Source organism: Emiliania huxleyi (genome assembly GCF_000372725.1).
Source record: "Emiliania huxleyi CCMP1516 chromosome Unknown EMIHUscaffold_172, whole genome shotgun sequence".
NCBI lineage: Eukaryota > Haptophyta > Isochrysidales > Noelaerhabdaceae > Emiliania > Emiliania huxleyi.
The window spans coordinates 197,430-215,369 of record NW_005200861.1 but is presented as its reverse complement, the minus strand read 5'-3'; the positions used below and the strand labels follow the sequence as shown (position 1 = coordinate 215,369).

Below are 17,940 nucleotides of genomic sequence, written 5' to 3'. Positions count from 1 at the left end.
CACCACACGCAGCAGATCTCCAAGGCGGCGGTGGTGGGCGACGCCGAAAACATCAACAAGCAGGCGCGCAAGGAGCGTACCGACTGGATCAACAAGCTCAAGCAAAAGAACAAGCAAGCGACAAACGGCTTCTTGTCCTCGGCCCCAGTGGGGGGTGCCCGCGCCGCCTAGCTCTGCAGGCGGGCCCCTCCACCCTTCATGTAATCATGTAGTCCCCACATTCGCAGTAGGTAGGTAGGTAGAAAGGTGAAGAACAGCCAGGCTCGGACTGGACACCAACGCGGTATGGGTGGACGCTAGACAGATGATGACGACACGCACGAGCGACACACAGACACAAACAGGCTCACAAGACACACAGCCAGCTGGCTGCCACACACCCTGAGTAGGCGTACACATAACTCAGGGCCACATCCTCCCTGTCGCCCACCCCAGCACTCCAAGGCACCAGAAGAACAAACAAGGGCACAACAAACAACAGACAACAGGAAGTGACATTCGCAATCGTGGGATCGCTTGTCATGTGAGAGAGATTTTACCGGCCCCAGCTTCGGCTGAGGGCTGACAAGCTGCCGAGCCCAAATCACTGTGAGAGTCGTGATTTCTTGTCATGTGAGAGAGTGCGTTGTGTTCTTGTTTTCTATCCGCCAGTCCCGTGTCTAGCCGCCTCCATGAGCACTTGGAGTGCAGTCATCAACCGCCATCCCGCGCTTCTTCTTGGTGTACCTGTGTTAGTGCCAGTGCGAGCCAGTCCCGTGCCCAGTCCTGTGCCCAGTGTCGTGCGAAGGAGTTTTGTTGTAAAATTCTCTTCTTCCACCTCTTGACTCCGCCGAGGGGCTGTACACATCCACACCGATCCGCACGAATACGGCAGACGACGATCAACCATAGACAGTGCGGTGCATTGGCGCGCTGTGTGCCAGACACACGTTGCGCGGATGAGCGCAGCAGCAGATACGACAGCGACAGCGGACTCGGTGACAGCGATTAGCGTGCGTGTCATCCCGCCGCAAATGGTCTGGCCTCTGCGGCACGAGGTCATGTGGCCTTCCAAACCACTGGAGTACGTCGTAATCCCGGGCGACGAGGACGCCGCCACTAGCCGACACTTTGGTCTCTTCCTCCTCGACAAAGACGAGCCCGTCTCGGTCGTCTCGCTCTTTTGGGAGAGGAGAGAGGGCCAGGGCGTTGATGAGAGCGTCGCGCAGTTCCGCAAGTTCTGCACGCGCGTGTCGCACCAACGGAAGGGGTACGGGACGCTGCTGCTTGAGCGGCTCGTCGCAGACGCGCGTGCCGGCGGGGCGAAATCTCTGTGGTGCAACGCGCGCGTCGAGCAGGCCGGGTACTACCGCAAACTAGGGCTGTCCGATGTGCCCGGTCGTGCTTTTGAGAAGGACGGGCAGCGTTACGTGATCATGGAGATGCCACTGCGGCGACCAACAGCAAGAGAGAAGTAAAATCCGGCAAATGATCTCATCTGATGCCACCACGCACCAGCCTCGCGACTCCGGCCGTCGCTGACTAGGTCCAGCCCTGGGTGGCGCAAGATCTGAGGTTTTGTGACAATCCTCAGATCCGTGTTTTTCTCGTTGTTTTGTCGCTCGCTCCGCTCGCCACCTCACGCTCCGTAGCCCGGCCATGGCCAGTACCCCGCGTCTCAGTGAGACGCGTGGTACCATCCAACTCCGGTCGACGGGCTCGAATGCGCTCAGCCTCAGGAGGGACAAAACCGCGCGAATTCTGCACGCCTCGCTGCACCGCTGGCTTGACTGAATCAGGCAGCAGCAGGCTGCTGCTGCTGCCACAGCAGCAGTCTGCTGCGGCCCTAATACGCAAGTTGATGACTAGCAGCACTGCCGGGGGCATTCGAGCCGCCACAGCCGGTGTGCGGCTGTGCACTGCCACCTGCCCGCGGCTACGCACAATGTGCGCTCGCATTGGATGAGCCCTGCTGATGGACCTGCATCGCCTAGCTGCACGAGAGCAATGCCGCAGGCAGTGGCCGTGGCATACACTGCGAGCACACTTGGTGCAGCTGCGAGGTGCAGCAAGAGCACGTCGTTCCTGCCTCTGATGCCACTCTCGCGGCTTGTGCAGCGCGTCACTCGCGCATGCTCTCCAGGAGCTATGGCGGGCGCGTGTGTGGGGCTGTAGCCTGTGTTTGGCCGGTTCTGACCCGTTTACTATCAGTATCATGTCCGGGCCACAAAAAATCGCACACGGGTAGCGGCTCAGGGGCCCAGTAAGTCGCGGAATCGCCAAATGTCACAACCTGCGCCACCCAGGGCTGGACCTAGTCCGCTCTCCTAGCTTCTCCCCGTGGTGCCTAGAGTTTCCCCGAGTTTCCAAATGCGCTCGATAGCCCAAATCCATCCAGTTCCCTTTGATCATGTTGAAGATGTTCGGGCTGGTCGCTGGACAAGGAAGGGGGGAAAAGGAGCACTTTCTTCATTCTTGGGGCGCAGGGGCTGGGGGAGCACTTGTGGAGTGCAGTTATCAGCCCATAGCCGCACTTGGAGTGCACTTATCAGCCCAGGGCGCCGGGGACCTAGAAAATGCGCACCCAGAGGCCGGACGATTGGCGAGTTTTTTCTTTTTCTCTTTTTTATTTTCCCGCGAGTTATCAGCCCAGTTATGGCGACGGCCAGCTCCTGGCGCGGCGCGGACGTGCTCGCGGTGGACGACTTCGACGAGTCGATGGTGCGGGAGGTCTTCGAGACTGCGGCCGCGATGAAGCGCATGGTGGCAGCCAAGGGCGGCTCTGACGTTCTGCGCGGCCGCGTCCTCGCAAACGTTTTCTACGAGTGCGCCCGTGGCCCTGCCCCGCCCGCCTGCGCAGCGCGCCACTCACGGTGCGTACGCATGCGACGCAGGCCGTCGACGCGCACCATGTGCTCCTTCGACGCGGCAATGAAGCGGCTCGGCGGGCAGGTCGTCTCAGTCTCCGAGTCGACCTCGTCCGCAAAGAAGGGGGAGACGCTTGAGGACACGGTGCGCTGCCTCGAGTGCTACTGCGACGCGATGGTGCTGCGCCACCCGCAGGTGGGCACCGCCGCACGCGCCGCCGCCGCCGCGCGCAAGCCGATCCTCAACGCGGGCGACGGCGTGGGCGAGCACCCGACGCAAGGTGTGCCCGCCTTTGCCTCTCCTCCGACACTCCCCCCTCCCCCCCTCCCCCCCCCCCCCTCTCCCTCCCTTCCTCCCTCCCTCCCTCCCTCCCTCCCCTCGCCTCTCCCTCGCCTCTCCCTCGCCACCCGCGCCCGCCGCTCGCCTCGCCCCGCCCGCCGCCGCCGCCGCCGATTCCTGCGCCGCCGTCGCCCGCCCGCAGCGCTGCTCGACCTCTTCACAGTGGCAACCGCGTGGGCCGAGACCGGCGCCGCGCCGCCCGACGTGCTCGCCTGCCTGGCCGGCAAGCAGCTCACCCTGCTCGGCGACCTCAAGCACGGCCGCACCACGCACTCGCTCGCGCTGCTCTGCTCGCGGCTCGCGGCTCCGCCCTCGCTCGTGCTCGTCTCGCCGCCCGAGCTGCGGATGCCGCAAGCCGTGTGCGACAAGCTGCGCGCGCGCGGCGTCGCCGTCGAGGAGACGGACGCGCTGCGGCAAGTCCTGCCCCAGACCGACGTCCTCTACGTCACGCGCGTGCAGCGGGAGCGCTTCGCGACGGAGGAGGCGTACCGCGCGGTCGCCGGGTCGTACGTGGTCGACAAGGCGCTGATGGAGGCCGCGCCGCCGCGCTGCGTCGTCCTCCACCCCCTGCCCCGCGTCGACGAGATCTCGACCGACTTCGACGCCGACCCGCGCGCGCGCTACTTCGAGCAGATGGAGAACGGCATGTACGTGCGCATGGCGCTGCTCGCCCTCGTGCTCGGCGCCGACCTCGCGGCGCTCTGAGCGGGGGAGGCGCGGTGCCGCCTTTGGTGGTGGGGGGGGGGGGTACAGGCGGTAGATCCGTTAGTGTTGAGGGCACACAGCCGTACACCGAGAGCCGTCCCCTGGTCTCGTGGTGGGGCAGCTTACCGTCACATCGTCGTTAGTGCTGACTGCTGAGTCGCTCTCGCCCAGCTGTCGCGCCACAGAGCGGAATTCGAACCGTACAGTTACACACGGAGAGTAGTTTGAGAAAAAATATCCGAGTTCGGGACGCGCGAGTTCGGAATAGGGTTGCCTAACGTGAGGAGCTGAACAGTGTTGCTAGTGTTAACAGTAAACAACACGAGAACACACAACTGACAACACTCTGCTACACTCTGGGGCTCCCCAACAACAGTAGCTAACGTTGGGCCGACTGAACAACAGTAAGGAAGGCCTGGCAGTGACCCACGACGATCTCTAGTGTCCAGTGCGGGTAATACCCGAGAAAATAGTAAATACCCGGGAAAACCCAGGTATTTTCGGGGTTTACCCGGGTTTTTTGCCATTTAGCATTTTCTGCTTGCTGGCCGCTGAACAACAGTAACAACAGTAACAAAAAGTAACAGCATGGCGCTGTGGGGTGAACACTCGTTGAACAACGTTGAGGATTTCAGCCAACAATAGCGCAACTGTTAGGCCCCAAATTAACAGTTTGTTCGGCACTCTCCGCTCTCCGGCCCCTCACCGCACGCCTCAGCGCCCAGCAGACAGCGCCACACTCAGGTGCACAGTCCACACAGAGCACAGCCTCGCAGGCTCAGCCTACATCCCTCACGACTCTGCGGTTGCACGCGGCGTTGACAAAGAGGTTGGCCGCCTCGCGCGAGACGAACCCGTCGCCCCCAGTACGGTTGGCCATGTACAGCTCGTCGCAATGCAGGTCGGCGCAGTTTGCGTGTTGGTCGACGGTGAGTCTCCACATGTCAATCAACGGCACTGCGTGCCGCATCACCTCTGCGCCGACGGCCGAGAAGAGGGCCGAACGGTGGTGGCCCATGAGGTGGAAGGGCCGGTCGATCACGCACGGCACCGCGTCGTCATAGATGTGGGACGCGGCCCCCACCAGCCAGAAGAGGCGAGCGCGCATCGGCCGCACAGCGCCGATCCGTGTGGCTATCCCCGTCAGGTCGGTGGCGTAGCGCTCGAGTGAGCCGTAGCGCATGTTGTGCGCCGAGGAGCCAAAGAGCACCACGGTTTCTGGCTCATCGAGCCCCCACTCGTCGATGTCCGGGTTGGGTGGACTGCGGCAGGCGAGCGCCGGCGGCCCCCTCGAGCCGGGACGGCGCGCGCACCGCTCGTGCCAGCTGCGATCCGCGACTCGCGCTGTCTCGTTGAGTGTCCACCATGACCAGGAGACGGTGACGTTGCCCACGCTCACCGCCAGCCGCTTTCCCTTGCCAGGTCCGGCATGCCGTTTGGCCCAGCCGCGGTCCTGCTTGGTGCCCGTGAGTAGCTCTGCGAGGTCAAAGTAGAGACCTCGAACCACAGAGTCGCCAAAGAGACGCAGCCGAAGGCCGCCGCCGCCGCCGCCGCCGCCATTACTGTCATCTGCCCACCGGCTGAGAGGGTGTGCGATCGTAGCGCATCTAGAAAGAAGTGGCGCGTCGTAGCGCAGGAGGTAGCAGCTGTGCGGAGCCCACTCGTTGCCCACCCACCGACCTGATGAGCTACCGCTGCCGCAGGCACGAGGCTCTGCGTCGCCGTCGCCATCGTCGCCGCCTTCTGCGGCACCCCGCGAGGAGTCCAACCAGGTTCCGCCCACGCTAAAGTGGATACGTACGCCGAAGTGCTCCGAGGCATTCGCTCCCTCGCCCACCCGTTGGAGGGGGGCGGCGGAGCATCCGGCGCACTTGGCGCTCGAAGGGCAGTAGGAGGCTTGCCCTCCGGTGGCAGGGGCGGGAGCAAGCGGGTCGACGCCGCGCGACCGGGAGGCGTGCATGTCGAACCAGCCAGCGTGCCTCGAGTTGAGCCAGTACACCTCAAGCGTGTACTCTCCCGGCTCCGCCGCGAGAAGGCCCGCCGAGTAGAGGCCGCGGCCGAGGTCGCGCACGGGGGTCGGCTACGGTCGAGCGAGGGTGTGTGTGTTGAGGCGCCCGCAGAAGCGCGGGGTGGGCGGCGGCGCCGCCGCCGAGAGGAAGGGGCGTCACGTGGCGTGCATCTCGGAGCCTTCTCGGATCTCTCACTTGAAGCAACGCGTCCACCGACGTAGAAGAGGCTCGGAGCACAAAGGTGTCGCCTGACTCGCGGCCGGTGCACTTAAGGTAGGCCGCCGTGGCGGCGAGGACCACTTCCCCGTACTCGAGCGACGTCGTCGGAGCCTTGAGCGACACGCTGAAGGCGTCCCCGAAGCGAAAGGAGCAGTTCTCACCCGCGTGCGCAAGCATGGCGAGGGAACGGTCCCAGGCGGTCGCGTTCATCTCGCCGCGAGCCTTTGCGTACACAGAGTCGTAACGCCGCAGCGCACGCACCGCCTCGGACCGAGCCGATAGCCGACTCTGCGGCGGCTGCGTCTCCGAAGCAAGCGAGAGCTCGGCCGCCGCCGCCGGAAGAAGCACCCGGGAGGCGCCAAACTCTACCGAAGGCGCGGCCGAGCCTCGGCGGCAGTCGCAGAGCTGGGGTTTGCATGCCGGTGTGCCACCACCAGTGCCGCCCTCCGACCTCGGTGGTGTATTGCACGCCCCGCGGCACAGCGCCACCGCTGCCTCATGCGGGAGCAGCCGCCGGCGCCGCAGGACTGTCTCCAGCACTGGGACCGGTGCAGCGCTCTTCCCGCAGCTAATCGCCTGCCTCGCACGGATCGCCCACCGCGCATCACTCTCGTTACGGGCTCGTGTGCCAATTACCCGCCAGGTGGCAGCGCCACGCGCCGAGAGTGATGGACCGCCGCGCGGCCTGAGCGGGTCTGTAGCTGAGGCGTCCACGCCTCTCGGTCTCTGCTCTTGCCACTCCTGCTTCTGAGGCGACGAAGGTGGCGATGGCCCGAGTGTAGAGGCCTCCGTCCGGGGGCGCTCAAGAGCCGACGCCTTCGCCTCCAGGTGCCGCGTGGTGGTGGCTAGCGGCTCCCAACCACTCTCCCACCTCACAAGCTCCGACGGCACGGGATCGCGGGCAGCGAAGGCGCCGGTGGCGGTGGCGTTGCGCATGGGCGGGCGGCGTGAGATGAGGCGCCAGAGCACGAGCAGATTGACTGACGACATCAGGAAGAGGCCCGTCTGCACGCGGGAGCCACCGAGGGCGCCAAGCATCGTCTCCGGCCCGAACGGCCCGAACGTGCCCGCCGCAAACTCCCTTTGAAGAAATACTTGCACGTTTGTGGCTCTTACGTACATTCCAGAGATTTTTATTTTTCTCTGAAGGCGCTTTTGACAGAAGAGGGCGCCCCGAATTTTTTTCTCCGCAGGAATTCTTACAAAAGGCCGACTCCGGCCACTGCCACGGCGGTCCGCCCCGGGGGGGCGCTCGTTCCCAGTTTGTGTGTATGGAGCGCATCTCGGAATTTGCCGCTGGCGCGGCTGCGGGCGCAGCCGTGGCAGGCGCGTACGTGGCGGCACGAGCCTCGCGTGCGTCGCAGGTGGAGCGCGACGAGTGCCACAGGCTGGTCGAGGAGTTGATTGCGAGCGCCGAGGTGGTGATCTTCTCAAAGTCGTACTGCCCACACTGTGCTAAGACCAAGGCACTGTTTGGCGCGAATGGCAACACGGCGAAGGTGACACTTGAGACGCCGCCGCACGTCATCGAGCTCGACCACAGCCGAGATGGCCCGGCCATCCAGGCTTGCCTTCTCAGAATGACGGGGCAGCGTACGGTGCCTTCCGTCTGGATCAAAGGCCAGCACGTCGGCGGTAATAGCGACGTGCAGGCCTTGGCTGAATCTGGCAAGCTCCAGAAGATGCTCTACCAGGAAGGCAAACTGCCTTCTGCCCCCCTCCCCTGAATTTCACGCCTGATACCTTTTCTGATCACGATGCGCCCTAAATAAATAAATAAAACGGTCAAACTCTGAAAGGAGATGGGATTTAGGGACATGTGTCCCCGCCCTGCACGATCTTGGTGTGAGGGATCTTCAATCCGTGTCCCCTCACCCCTCGTCACAACCCGACCGCACGGAAGAGCGGCAAGAGTTGGGCTGGAGTTGGGGCTGCACGGCGCTACGGCTGCGGCTACGAGAGGTAAACGAGCTCATCAGTTTTTTACTGTTTGTTCGGATGAAACACGTTGCTCTTGCGTACAGTACACGTGGAGTCCCTGGACGCTGGACGAGGCATTACATGGCAAAGCCGACCCGCCCCCCCGCCCTGGCCCCAAGCCCACCTGGGCCTAGTCCTGAACTCCTCTCTACACAAACGCGACGACACGAACGACCCCGCTATGTGGTTGGCTCGGATACGGCATATGGGCATAGTGCCCGCACAAGCATCGTGCGCCATCTACTATCGCCCATCCACCAGCTTGCAAACTCTCAGCCGCCGGGTGCGAGTGCGGCGAGGGAGAGATGCCCTGTCGACACGGCGGCGCGCTACATCTCTGCGGAGCCCTGCGCCTCTGGCCCGGGCGGCGGGAGCATCCACGCCATCCGCTGCAGGCCCTCCTCGATCCGGCCGCAGGCGCCAGACGCCGAGGCGGCGCCCGCTCCAGCCCCCTCTCCCTCGTCCATCGCCTCGCCCCCCCCCCCCTCCTCCTCCTCCTCCTCCTGCTCCTCCTGCTCCTCCTCGTCATCGTCGTCGTCGTCCGCCTCCTCCTCGTCGCCGAGCTCCGCCCAGCGCGCCCACCCAGCCTCCTCCTCCTCCTCCGACATCTCGTCCTCCTCCTCCTCCTCGTCGCTGTCGCCGAGCAGCCGGCGCACGGAACTGGCGAGGCTGCCTCTGGCTGCCGAGGAGGACCCGCACCCGCCGCTCGACGAACCTCCTCCCGCCCCGAAGAAGAAGGGGTGCCCGAAGAAGGAGTGGCCGTACGGGGAGGAGTATGGCGAGGAGGAGGCCGAGGCGGCGGGCGGCGCCGAGGGCGCGGCGGCGCCGGTGCTGCTCGCGCCCATCTGTGTCCCCCACTCGTTCCACCAGATCTTGTTGAAGGTGAAGAGGATGATCTCGTCCTGCAGCAGGTAGAGGAGCGACTCCGTCCTCCGACTCCCCATCAGAACCTGCGGGCGGGCAGAGGGCAGGGGGGGGGTGGGGGTGGGGGGGGGGGGGGGAGGAGAAGGGGAGATGCGAGCACGAGAGGGCGAGCGGTCGGCGCACCGTCCGCACCGCCTCGCGGAAGCCGAGAGGGAACTGGGCGTGCACGGACGGCGACCACATCTTCCAGCGGACTCCTGCGGCAGCCGCCTCGGGTCACGCCTCGGGAGGGAACTGTGCGAGCGGCTCGATCACACGCTCGCCGCGCCGTACGAGACGCGGCCGACGAACTCCCGGTTCGGCCGCCACGGCCTGCCCCAGAAGCCGGACGTGCCGAATGGGCGGTACGAGAGGTGCGCCATGCCCGAGTAGACGACGAATTGCGGGTCGTGGTAGGAGATCGAGCGGCGGCAGTTGTCGTAGACGATGCCCTCGTCGCCGGGGAGGGCCTGCGGGCACCGCAAGACGGGACGCGTCGCTCTCTCGGGGAGGGGTTGGGAACTTGTGTTGGAGGTGTGCTGGCGGTGTGTTGGAGGGTCTAGGAATTGTCTGTTTGAGCACGCTGCAGGTGTGCTGGCGAGACCGAGTGAACGTAGAGGCCGAGCCTCTCTCCCGGCTTGAGGCGGAGGGGGCTCTGGAGCCGCAGCTCGACAAGCTCGTTGTGCGATCGGGCGTGCGTCTCGCTGTACACCTTTGTCCACGCCTCCTCCGTCTCATGCTTGCCGGAGAATGAGCCCGGCGTCGTCCATACCGTCATCGGACCGAGCGCGCCACGAACGTGCACCGACGAGATCTCAATGTACTCCACAGGCCGCTCAGTCTCGCACGCGAGATCAAACATGATGCCGCAAAAGGTGTGGTCCTCGTGGTCGCGCGTGTCGCACGTGAAGTTTTCATGTACGAGCTCGTCTGCAACTGCGTCGAGCTGCAACACGCCGTCGATTGTCATTGCAGCAGCGGTGATCGCCGAGCCGACTCGATCAAGACCGGGGGTAGATGTACGAACTTGCTTCCTCCACACTCCATCCACACCCAGGTGCCCAAATCCACAAGTGCAAGCACCGGCCCGGTGCCGTGGGTGGGTGAGCAACCTGCACCCCACTCCCTCCCTCCCAGACACAACCCGCACACAACCCCCACAGCGTGGACGACTACGTGTTCAGAAACACCAAGCAGCGAGGCGAAGGTGAAGGGATCATATAAAGGTCTGCACGTCTCGCGCGCGCGTGAACAGGGCTCCAGGCCCCAAATCACGTTGAGTGTTAGAGTTGTTTGGTATTGCTAAAAATCTCTCTCTCTATAAAGGGGCTGTGTGGGGCAGAATCTTCATCTGGCTTATCTGTGTGCTCCATCTAGCCTGGGGGGTCGGAGGAGGGGGGGCAGAAAGAAGGGGTAAGATATGGGTGAGGCCAGCTACAAGTCGGACACCCTCCAGTCGTCGGAATACTCCTCGGAGCGGTCGGTGTCCTCCTTCCTCGTCGTTCTCGGTCTGCATCGCCTCGCCGGCCGTGAACCTGAACACGGCGTCGGCCGGCGCCGAGGCGCCGGCGGCCGTCATCAGGTGCATGACCATGCGGTCGCGGCATGCCGCATCAACCTTGCCGCGCCCGGCCAGCTCGTTCGCGAGCCAGTCTGGTGCGACCGTCGTCGCCACGGTCCCCTGGGGAACTGTGGCGTACAGCTTGCTGGGGCCGCGTCGATACCCGTCGTCCATCTCCGGGGGCAGCGAGTATTCGACCCCAATGTTGGACCCGGCCTGGCTGTGCGCCTGCGCAGCTGCAGACCGCAGCCCGGCCATCACGTACTGGATGTTCTCGCGCAGCTGCGGGCGCGCGCGGGGGCTCCGCGCGCTCGGCCTCGCCGGCCTCCTGCGCCCGGCGCGCCTTCTGCCGGGTCTTCTTGGCCTTGCGTGCCGCGGCCTTTGCCGCGAGCTGCTCCTTGGTGAGCTCCTTCTCCTTTGGCGCGGTGCGCTCGATGTACGAGCGCTCCGCCGCCTTTTCCGACTCGCGGTCGCCGCCCCGCGGCCTTCTCGTTCTTCAGCTCGATCTCGATGGTCGCGTAGCCAGTCCTTATCAGCCTGACCTGCGACGCACCGAACAACCATGCGACACACACCGCGTCCTCCAGTTGCACGCGATCCGAGCGATTCCAGGGTCCGCTGCGCATCCCCGGCGGCACACACGACGGGGTGGTCGCGTGGCCGGCCGGCGCTTGACTAGTTGCAAATACACGGATGCTGTGGAAATGATGAATTTTGATGTTACTTTGTCCGTGTTGCTCCCAGCGCCCTCGCCCGCGCTCCCTGAGGCCATGGCTGGTGCTACTAGTATGGGGGGCTACCTGGCTACCGCGAGAGCGACCCAGCTCGTCGCGACATCGTCCCCGATGATGGTGCGCCTCGCAATTGCTCAAGACAAAGTCAGCCTCCGGAGGCTATCGTCGCGTCGAGCCGGCGGTGGCCGTGACATGTGGTTCCACCACCCCTCGTAGGCTCTGCCTCTGATCATACATCCGAGGTCGCTGTGCGCTGGTCTGTGAGAGGTTGACACAGAAGATCGCCTCCCAGAGAAGTCCGACGGCCGGTGCAAGTGGCGCGGCTGTGTCATGGGGTTGGACTCAGGGAAGGTGTCCTCGACCTGGTCGGTGTTGACGCCAGCGACAAAGCCGCCGACGACGCCGTCCGAGTCGAACGTGCGGGTGACAGAGTCGGCCAGCGCCGCCCGCACCTCCGAGTGGTCGGCCGCGGTGGAGTCCGACTTCTTGGCGAAGGGGTTGTGCGGGAGGGTGCGTCCGGGGTGCTTGGCGCACACCTTCTTGTACGAGGACTGGGCCATGCGCACTTTCGTCTCGGGGTCGATGCGGTCGGGGAGCTCCTCGAGCACCTTGGCGACAGGGACCCCCTTGCAGATGAGGTCGCCCGCGCACTTGCCGCCGTGCAATCCGCCGCAGTGGGGGCACGGCTTGCGCCCACCGGCTCCGCGGCCGCCGCGGTCCCCGCCGCCCTTGTCGGAGTTGATCTGCGCCTGGAGAGCGGCGACCTGGGACTCGGCGGCCGCGAACTTCTCCTTGAGCGCGCCTTGCGAGGCAACCTCCGCCTCGAACGCCGCGTGCGCAGCCTCCTTGGCCTCGTTGGCGCGGTCCGCGTTGTCTTGGTCGAGGATGCCCTGCATCGCGAGCGTGGACGCCTTGAGGCCGTACGTGTTGTTCGACATCTCGGCGAGTCGGCGCTGCATGCTGATCTGCACGCGCATGTTTGCGCCGAGCGTGGCCCCCTTGGCGCCAATCGCGTCGAGGATGTATTCCTCGACACCTCGTCGGGGAGGTGCCACTGGGAGCCCTTGAGCAACTTGTTCGCCTGCTCGATGCCGGTCTTGTACTTGGCGAGGCTCGCGGACGTGAGGTCCTTGAGAGCGTCGGGGGAGATCGCCTTGTCGAGATCCGCGCGCAGCGCCTTCGTGCGCACGTTCTTGGAGTTCGGGTCCTCCGACTCGATGAGCGACTTGATCGCCGCGATGCCCTTCTTGATGTCGTCGTAGTGGTCGGCGTCCTCGTCCGCCAACAGCTCGGTCAGCGTCTCGTCGTCCTTGACGGCGTTCTGCAGCGCACCGTAGAGATGAGTTGGCGGGACAGGGTCTTCGACAGGTTTTCGAAGAACGTGTCGATCTAGGCCGGGATGTCGGCCGTCTCGCCGGCCGACTTGTAGCGCACGCGCATCGCCACCGCCTCGGCCTCGCGCTCCGCGCCCGGCCGGATGGTGCCCTCTTCGGTGATGTCGAGGAGGTACTTGTGTTGCTTCGCCGAGGTCCGCAGGTTGCGGAGCCACTCGGTGTGCTCCCGCTCGGAGCCCAGGTTGTAGGCCGGAATCACCAGCTTGAAGCTCCAGCTTTTGTGTCCGCCGTCGACGACATGTTGTCGTAATGTCCCGGGGATCGTTGCCCCGCCGCCACCAACTGTGAAGTCAGTGACCACTCACAAGCTGTATCCAAATTACTGACAGAAATAGACTGCCAAAACTTACAAACAAGTGTCCTGTCCCGCGGCCCTGTGGGCCACGGCTTGACTCTAAAGCCGTATTCGTGAGATCTACGGCTGCGGGTGAAGGGCAAAACCGCGCCGCTGCAGAACGGTTTTTGCAAAACCGCGCCGCAGCGGTACGAAACTGCACAGGTGCAGTCTTCCCCGAGTGGTAAGGACACTATGTGTGTGTGTGTGGCCGTCGACTAGACGGCTGCGCGGTCGTCGGTCTTCAACATGAGTGCGAGCTTTATCTACGCGGCGACGAATATGTGCACGGCTTTGGTCCTTCATCCCTCCGGCCCACTGGCAGCCTCGCTTAACGCGGCGACGTAGACTAGCGCCGCCTCGGCTGCCGCCCGCGGGCCGCCGCCCACGGCCGCGCGCAGGGGCAACACGACCCTCTCGTCAAAGCTGGCGGCGGACAGCCGCAGCAGCCCACTCGCGTGCAGCAGCTGACAAAACGCATCCGACAAAGGCTCGGGCAGTGGCTCGTCGTCCTCGGGCGGCAGGGCGGAGGCGAGCGGCGGGATCATGTGGATGACCAGCCACTCGGCCAGCGGCGCGACGCGAAGCTCCCTGCGGCCGGCCAACGGGGAGGGCGCTCACAGGGGGCGCAGCGCGGTGCTCTGAGGCGGGCCGCGCGCCGAGAGAGGCGGCAGAGGTGCTCCGGCGAGAGGCCGCCGCCAAAGCTGCTCGTCTCGGCAAGGGCCGCCCGCCACTCCTCGTCGGGCAAGGCGGTCGCGGCTGCGGGAAGCTCTCGCCCGAGCAGCAGAGCCCGTTGGAGGCTTGCGAGGAGAGCGGCTCGGCCAGGCGGGTCCAGCGGCGCGGGCGCGGGCGCGCCCACTGCCTCCTCCGCATCCACAGCGGCGCACGCCGCGAGCACAATGCTCGGAGGGAGCACCTCTGGGCACGGCAGCGGCAGCGGAGGAGGCGGGTCGACCAGGTAAGGCAGCGGCGCAACAAGCTCGCGCACCGGAGTGCGGACGAAACAAAACTGCAGGAGCTCGCTGTCGGGGGTCTCGAGGTAGAGGTGCCGCGTCGCGAGCTGAGCGATCGGCTCCGCCTGCTGCATGCTCGAGGTTCTGCGGTTGTCGCCGCCAAGCTCGAAAGCAGGAACGAGTAAAACTTCGTGCGTCGATCACGCCCGGTGGACCCTGTCCTCCTCCCCTACAGTCTGTTGCGGGCATTAAGAGACCTTACCATTAAGAAACCACGCCGAGCGATTTCCGCAAAAATCTAAGAAACCACGGCGCGCCTCAGGCGCGGCCCCACAAGAAAGGGCCCACACACGAGTGTGAACAGGAGCCCCGCTGAAAAATTTTCTCTTCGCCCCTTGCGGCGCGCGCACTTGTCATTTGCCCAAGTCTGCGGTGTTCTGGGCGGTGTGGATGGAGGTGTGTGCGTCTTCCTGTCATCCCAAGTGGGTGGCAGACTGCGGACTGGCGACATCCGCTCATCCGTTGGCCTTTCCGAGGGTTTCCGGCAACCCAGAGGGAAACCAGAGGGTCCCCAGCACTTTGCGTTTCCGGAAGTTTCCAGGGAAACCAGAGGGTGTTTGGTGCTCCATTCTGTTTCTCGCGAGTTTCCCTCGGGAAACTCGCGAGTTTCCCTGAGTCTGAGAGCTGGTCTGGGGCAAAATCTGGGGCAAAATTGAGGAAATCGGCACGATACCCAGGTATTTTCCAGGTATACCGGGGTTTTCCAGAGGTATACCCGCAAAATACCCGGTATTTTGCCGATTTTGGCCCCAAAACAGCCTCAGACACGGCTCAGAGCCCCCCCAAAATGACGAATTCCACGGAGTTTCCCCGGGGTTTCCCGAGGAAACTAGAGGGTGTTGTAGGGAAACGAGCAGGAAACACGGAAAGGAAACCAGGTAGGGTGCGAGAGGAAACCCTCGGAAAGGCCAACGTCATCCGGAGCGGTCCAGCGCTTCCTTATGCTTATCCTATTGTCATTTTACCTAAAAATTCCTGGCTGCCATCGTTCGGATGGCCCGTTTCGGGTGGTTGCTCGCTCGGTCCTGGCTCTGCTGCACGGTCGGGTGTCTCCTCGTCGTCGCTCCTTGCGCCCTCGTCGCTGTCGTCGTTGTCTTGGCCGGCGCGGGCTTGACTAGTTTCGGTCCCCCTGTGCCCGAGAAGCAGCTCGAGCCTCAGTCGGTCCATGAATCGTCGCGCCGAGCGGCGATTGTGGCTCGATTGTCTCCTCCTCGAGGCGCTGTTGTGGCTGCCTTGGCTGCTCTGGCTCCCCTCGCTCTCTTTCCCCTGACTCTGTTGGCTGTACTGACTCTGGCTCCCCCCGCCCTCCGCCCCTTCCTCCGTTGCTGCGTCGGGGAGCTCGAAGAACGCATCGTCGATAAAGGCCATTTCGTCGTCCGCCGAGGCGTTCTCGTCTTTCTCGTCGTCTCCCTCGTCGTCGTACGTCTCACTCACTGGCGGCTCGCTCTCCATCGGGTTCGTCGTCCCGCCTTCGGGCGTTGGGCCGTGGACTGCCTTGTCGTGCTCTGCCGTGTTCCACGGCTCGACCCCGGCTCCCTGCGCCTCGCGCACCGCGTCGAGGGTCCGCTGTGACACTTGCCTCTCGTGCCCGTGCCGAAACCGCAGTAGACTGAGGTGCCCGATCTGGTATGCCTTTGTGCCTTGCGGACGGGCCCCTCCACCCTTCATTCACGTACGGATCATGTAGTCCCCACAATCAATCGCTGTCGTGGGATCGCTTGTCATGTGAGACAGTGCGTTGTGTTCTTGTTCGGTGTCCGCTTTCTCTTGCACGGCACCATTCTGGTGTGAACCTCTCACAGACCAGCGCACAGTACGCGGGGATTACTTCATAACAAGGCTTGCCCAGCCGTCCACCCCAAGCCCCGGGGAAGCTCGTATGCCCTTCCATCTCGTCCTACTGATCTCTACGGGCGCCGCAGCGCTGCTGCAGCCTCCTCCGGCCCTCCACGGCGGCGGCTCGCGCCCAGTCGCCCTGGAGGTAAAGCGGCCTGAGCGGCATGTGCCCAAGCGGCATGTGCCAGCCTCGGCGGGCATGCCCATTGCGATCCCATTGCGTCCGATCCCATTGCGCTTGCACGCTCCGCGTGCCGGCACCGTCATGCAGCTATTTCCGCCACCGCGCCCGCCGCGGGTAGACGAGCTGCTCCCGCGCGGCGCGCCCTTTCGCGACGTCGAGCGCGACATTTTCCGCTACCTCGGCGGTCTCGCGGCGGTGGGCGGCTTCGCCGCCGCACTCTTCTTCTTCCTGTCTCTGGGGGCTCTGCCCGTGATTTTGTTGAGTGTGGGCGGGGTCGGCGCGATCCTCTACGCCAGCAGCGCCGGCGAGGGCGCCTTCTTCGCGAGGCGCGATGCTGAGTTTGGGTACAGTGATGAGTTTGGGGTGAGACTCGCCGCCGCCGGCACTCACAACGCCATTGAACTCACGCTGTCTCCAACTCATGCTACCGACTCCAGCCGCTCGCTGCCGCGCTCACTCCACCCCCCGCCGCTCGCACGCCCCTCTCTGCGCGCCGCCTCCGCCGCCGCCGCCGCCGCCGCCGCCGCCGCCGCCGCCGCCGCCGCCGCCGCCGCCGCCGCCGCCTCCTTGCTGGCCGCCTTTGCCAGCCGCGCGCGCCAAGCCGCATGAATGACGCCTCCTTCCGCCTTCCCGCCGCCCCGCAGCCACAGTGGAGGAGAGAGGAGTGGATGCGCGGCTGGCAACAGTCTAGTGGGCCAGACTTCCCGCCGCCGCCGCCCGGCGAGGCTTCCGCCGCCGCGGGAGAGGCCGGGAGCATTCTCGGAACCTTCCCGAAACTTTCCCTGTAGGCGAGGTGCCGCCGCCATGGGAGGGTGGCGACGAGCCGCCGTTCTGGTACTAGCGTCGCCTCCCTCCGCCCCGCGCCGTTGCGCTGACACGGGGGTTGTGGGTCTCGAGGCTGCGCATGCCTCATGAGGGAGCGCCACACTACTCAGTAGCACTTATTGCTCTGGGGGGGCGCGGGGCCCAGGAGGGCGTACCCATGCGGGGGGAGAAGCGGTCCCCCAGCCCGCCGCAGGCGCCGATTTTCGGTAGACTTTTGACCGCGCGGTGGCTAAGGGCTCCGGCCCGCAAGAGGCGCCCGCGGTGTACGCTCTGTGAGGGTAAATAAACAAATAGCAGCATGGCATACGAGAGCAGGAGGTGAAAGGAGGTCACACAACTTCCAAGGACGCATGTGAGCAATTGAAGCACAGAAAGCAGACCGAGAAGCGAGATGAGGAACTTGAACAAAAATGCTAAATGGCCGCCGCGGTTACTGTGCGTCTGTGTGTACTGTGAGAGCTCTCTCGGCCCGACATAAAAGTTCGGCTTTCACACGTGGGGTGCAAGGTGCGGATGGCCTGCTGGTACTGCTCCTTGCCGACCCAAAAGTTTGGGCTTTCACACCCTTTGTTCTTTGACGGTTGGTCGCTTCTCCTTGTTTCCTGTTTTTGATCTGCACGAGGTATTGATTGAGCTGGTCCGCGGTGTGGGTTTGGTTGCTTTTGCTGTGTCTGTGTGTTTGCTGACCGCTTCTCCTTGTTTCCCTGTTTTTGATCTGTGCGGGAGGTATTGAGCTGGCCGGCGGTGGGTTTAGTTGCTTAGTTGTTTGAGTGTTGGTCGCTTCTCCTTGTTTCCCTGTTTTTGATATGTGCGGAGGTATTGAGCTGGTCTTTGGTGGGTTTAGTTGCTTTGTTGTTTGACGGTTGGTCGCTTCTCCTTGTTTCCCTGTTTTTGATCTGTGCGGGAGGTATTGAGCTGGCCGGCGGTGGGTTTGGTTGCTTTGCTGTTTGACTCTTGGTCGCTTCTCCTTGCTTCCCTGTTTTTGATCCTGTGCGGGAGGTATTGAGCTGGTCTTTGGTCGTTCATGAGGAGGTCCAAGGTTAGGGGTCGCGAGCGC

The 17,940-nt window shown here is 64.2% G+C and overlaps 6 protein-coding genes across 6 annotated transcripts; 3 read left to right on the top strand and 3 right to left on the bottom strand.

Moving 5' to 3' along the window:
- Positions 1-938: 938 nt before the first annotated feature.
- On the top strand, positions 939-1,457 carry EMIHUDRAFT_314308 (hypothetical protein; the record flags this gene model as incomplete). The annotated part of the gene is made up of 1 exon (XM_005784167.1): positions 939-1,457. The coding sequence occupies one exon, from the start codon at positions 939-941 to the stop codon at positions 1,455-1,457; it is 519 nt and encodes a 172-aa protein (XP_005784224.1).
- Positions 1,458-2,661: 1,204 nt separating this feature from the next.
- On the top strand, positions 2,662-3,867 carry EMIHUDRAFT_53510 (hypothetical protein; the record flags this gene model as incomplete). Its single annotated transcript, XM_005784166.1, has 3 exons — positions 2,662-2,804; positions 2,874-3,127; positions 3,329-3,867. Coding segments are annotated over 3 exons (936 nt in total), but the record flags the coding sequence as incomplete, so codon positions are not given.
- A 3,640-nt stretch (positions 3,868-7,507) lies between these two features.
- On the top strand, positions 7,508-7,807 carry EMIHUDRAFT_59168 (putative glutaredoxin; the record flags this gene model as incomplete). Its single annotated transcript, XM_005784165.1, has 1 exon — positions 7,508-7,807. A coding segment is annotated over one exon (300 nt), but the record flags the coding sequence as incomplete, so codon positions are not given.
- Positions 7,808-9,274: 1,467 nt separating this feature from the next.
- EMIHUDRAFT_231430 (hypothetical protein) lies at positions 9,275-9,972 on the bottom strand (the record flags this gene model as incomplete). The annotated part of the gene is made up of 2 exons (XM_005784164.1): positions 9,275-9,472; positions 9,607-9,972. The coding sequence occupies 2 exons, from the start codon at positions 9,970-9,972 to the stop codon at positions 9,275-9,277; spliced, it is 564 nt and encodes a 187-aa protein (XP_005784221.1).
- Positions 9,973-13,266: 3,294 nt separating this feature from the next.
- Positions 13,267-14,142, bottom strand: EMIHUDRAFT_442109 (hypothetical protein). Its single transcript, XM_005784163.1, has 2 exons — positions 13,685-14,142; positions 13,267-13,616 (listed from the first exon to the last, which is right to left on the bottom strand). The coding sequence occupies exons 1-2, from the start codon at positions 14,110-14,112 to the stop codon at positions 13,328-13,330; spliced, it is 717 nt and encodes a 238-aa protein (XP_005784220.1). The 5' UTR covers positions 14,113-14,142; the 3' UTR covers positions 13,267-13,327.
- An 841-nt stretch (positions 14,143-14,983) lies between these two features.
- On the bottom strand, positions 14,984-15,706 carry EMIHUDRAFT_231428 (hypothetical protein; the record flags this gene model as incomplete). The annotated part of the gene is made up of 1 exon (XM_005784162.1): positions 14,984-15,706. The coding sequence occupies one exon, from the start codon at positions 15,704-15,706 to the stop codon at positions 14,984-14,986; it is 723 nt and encodes a 240-aa protein (XP_005784219.1).
- Positions 15,707-17,940: the final 2,234 nt, after the last annotated feature.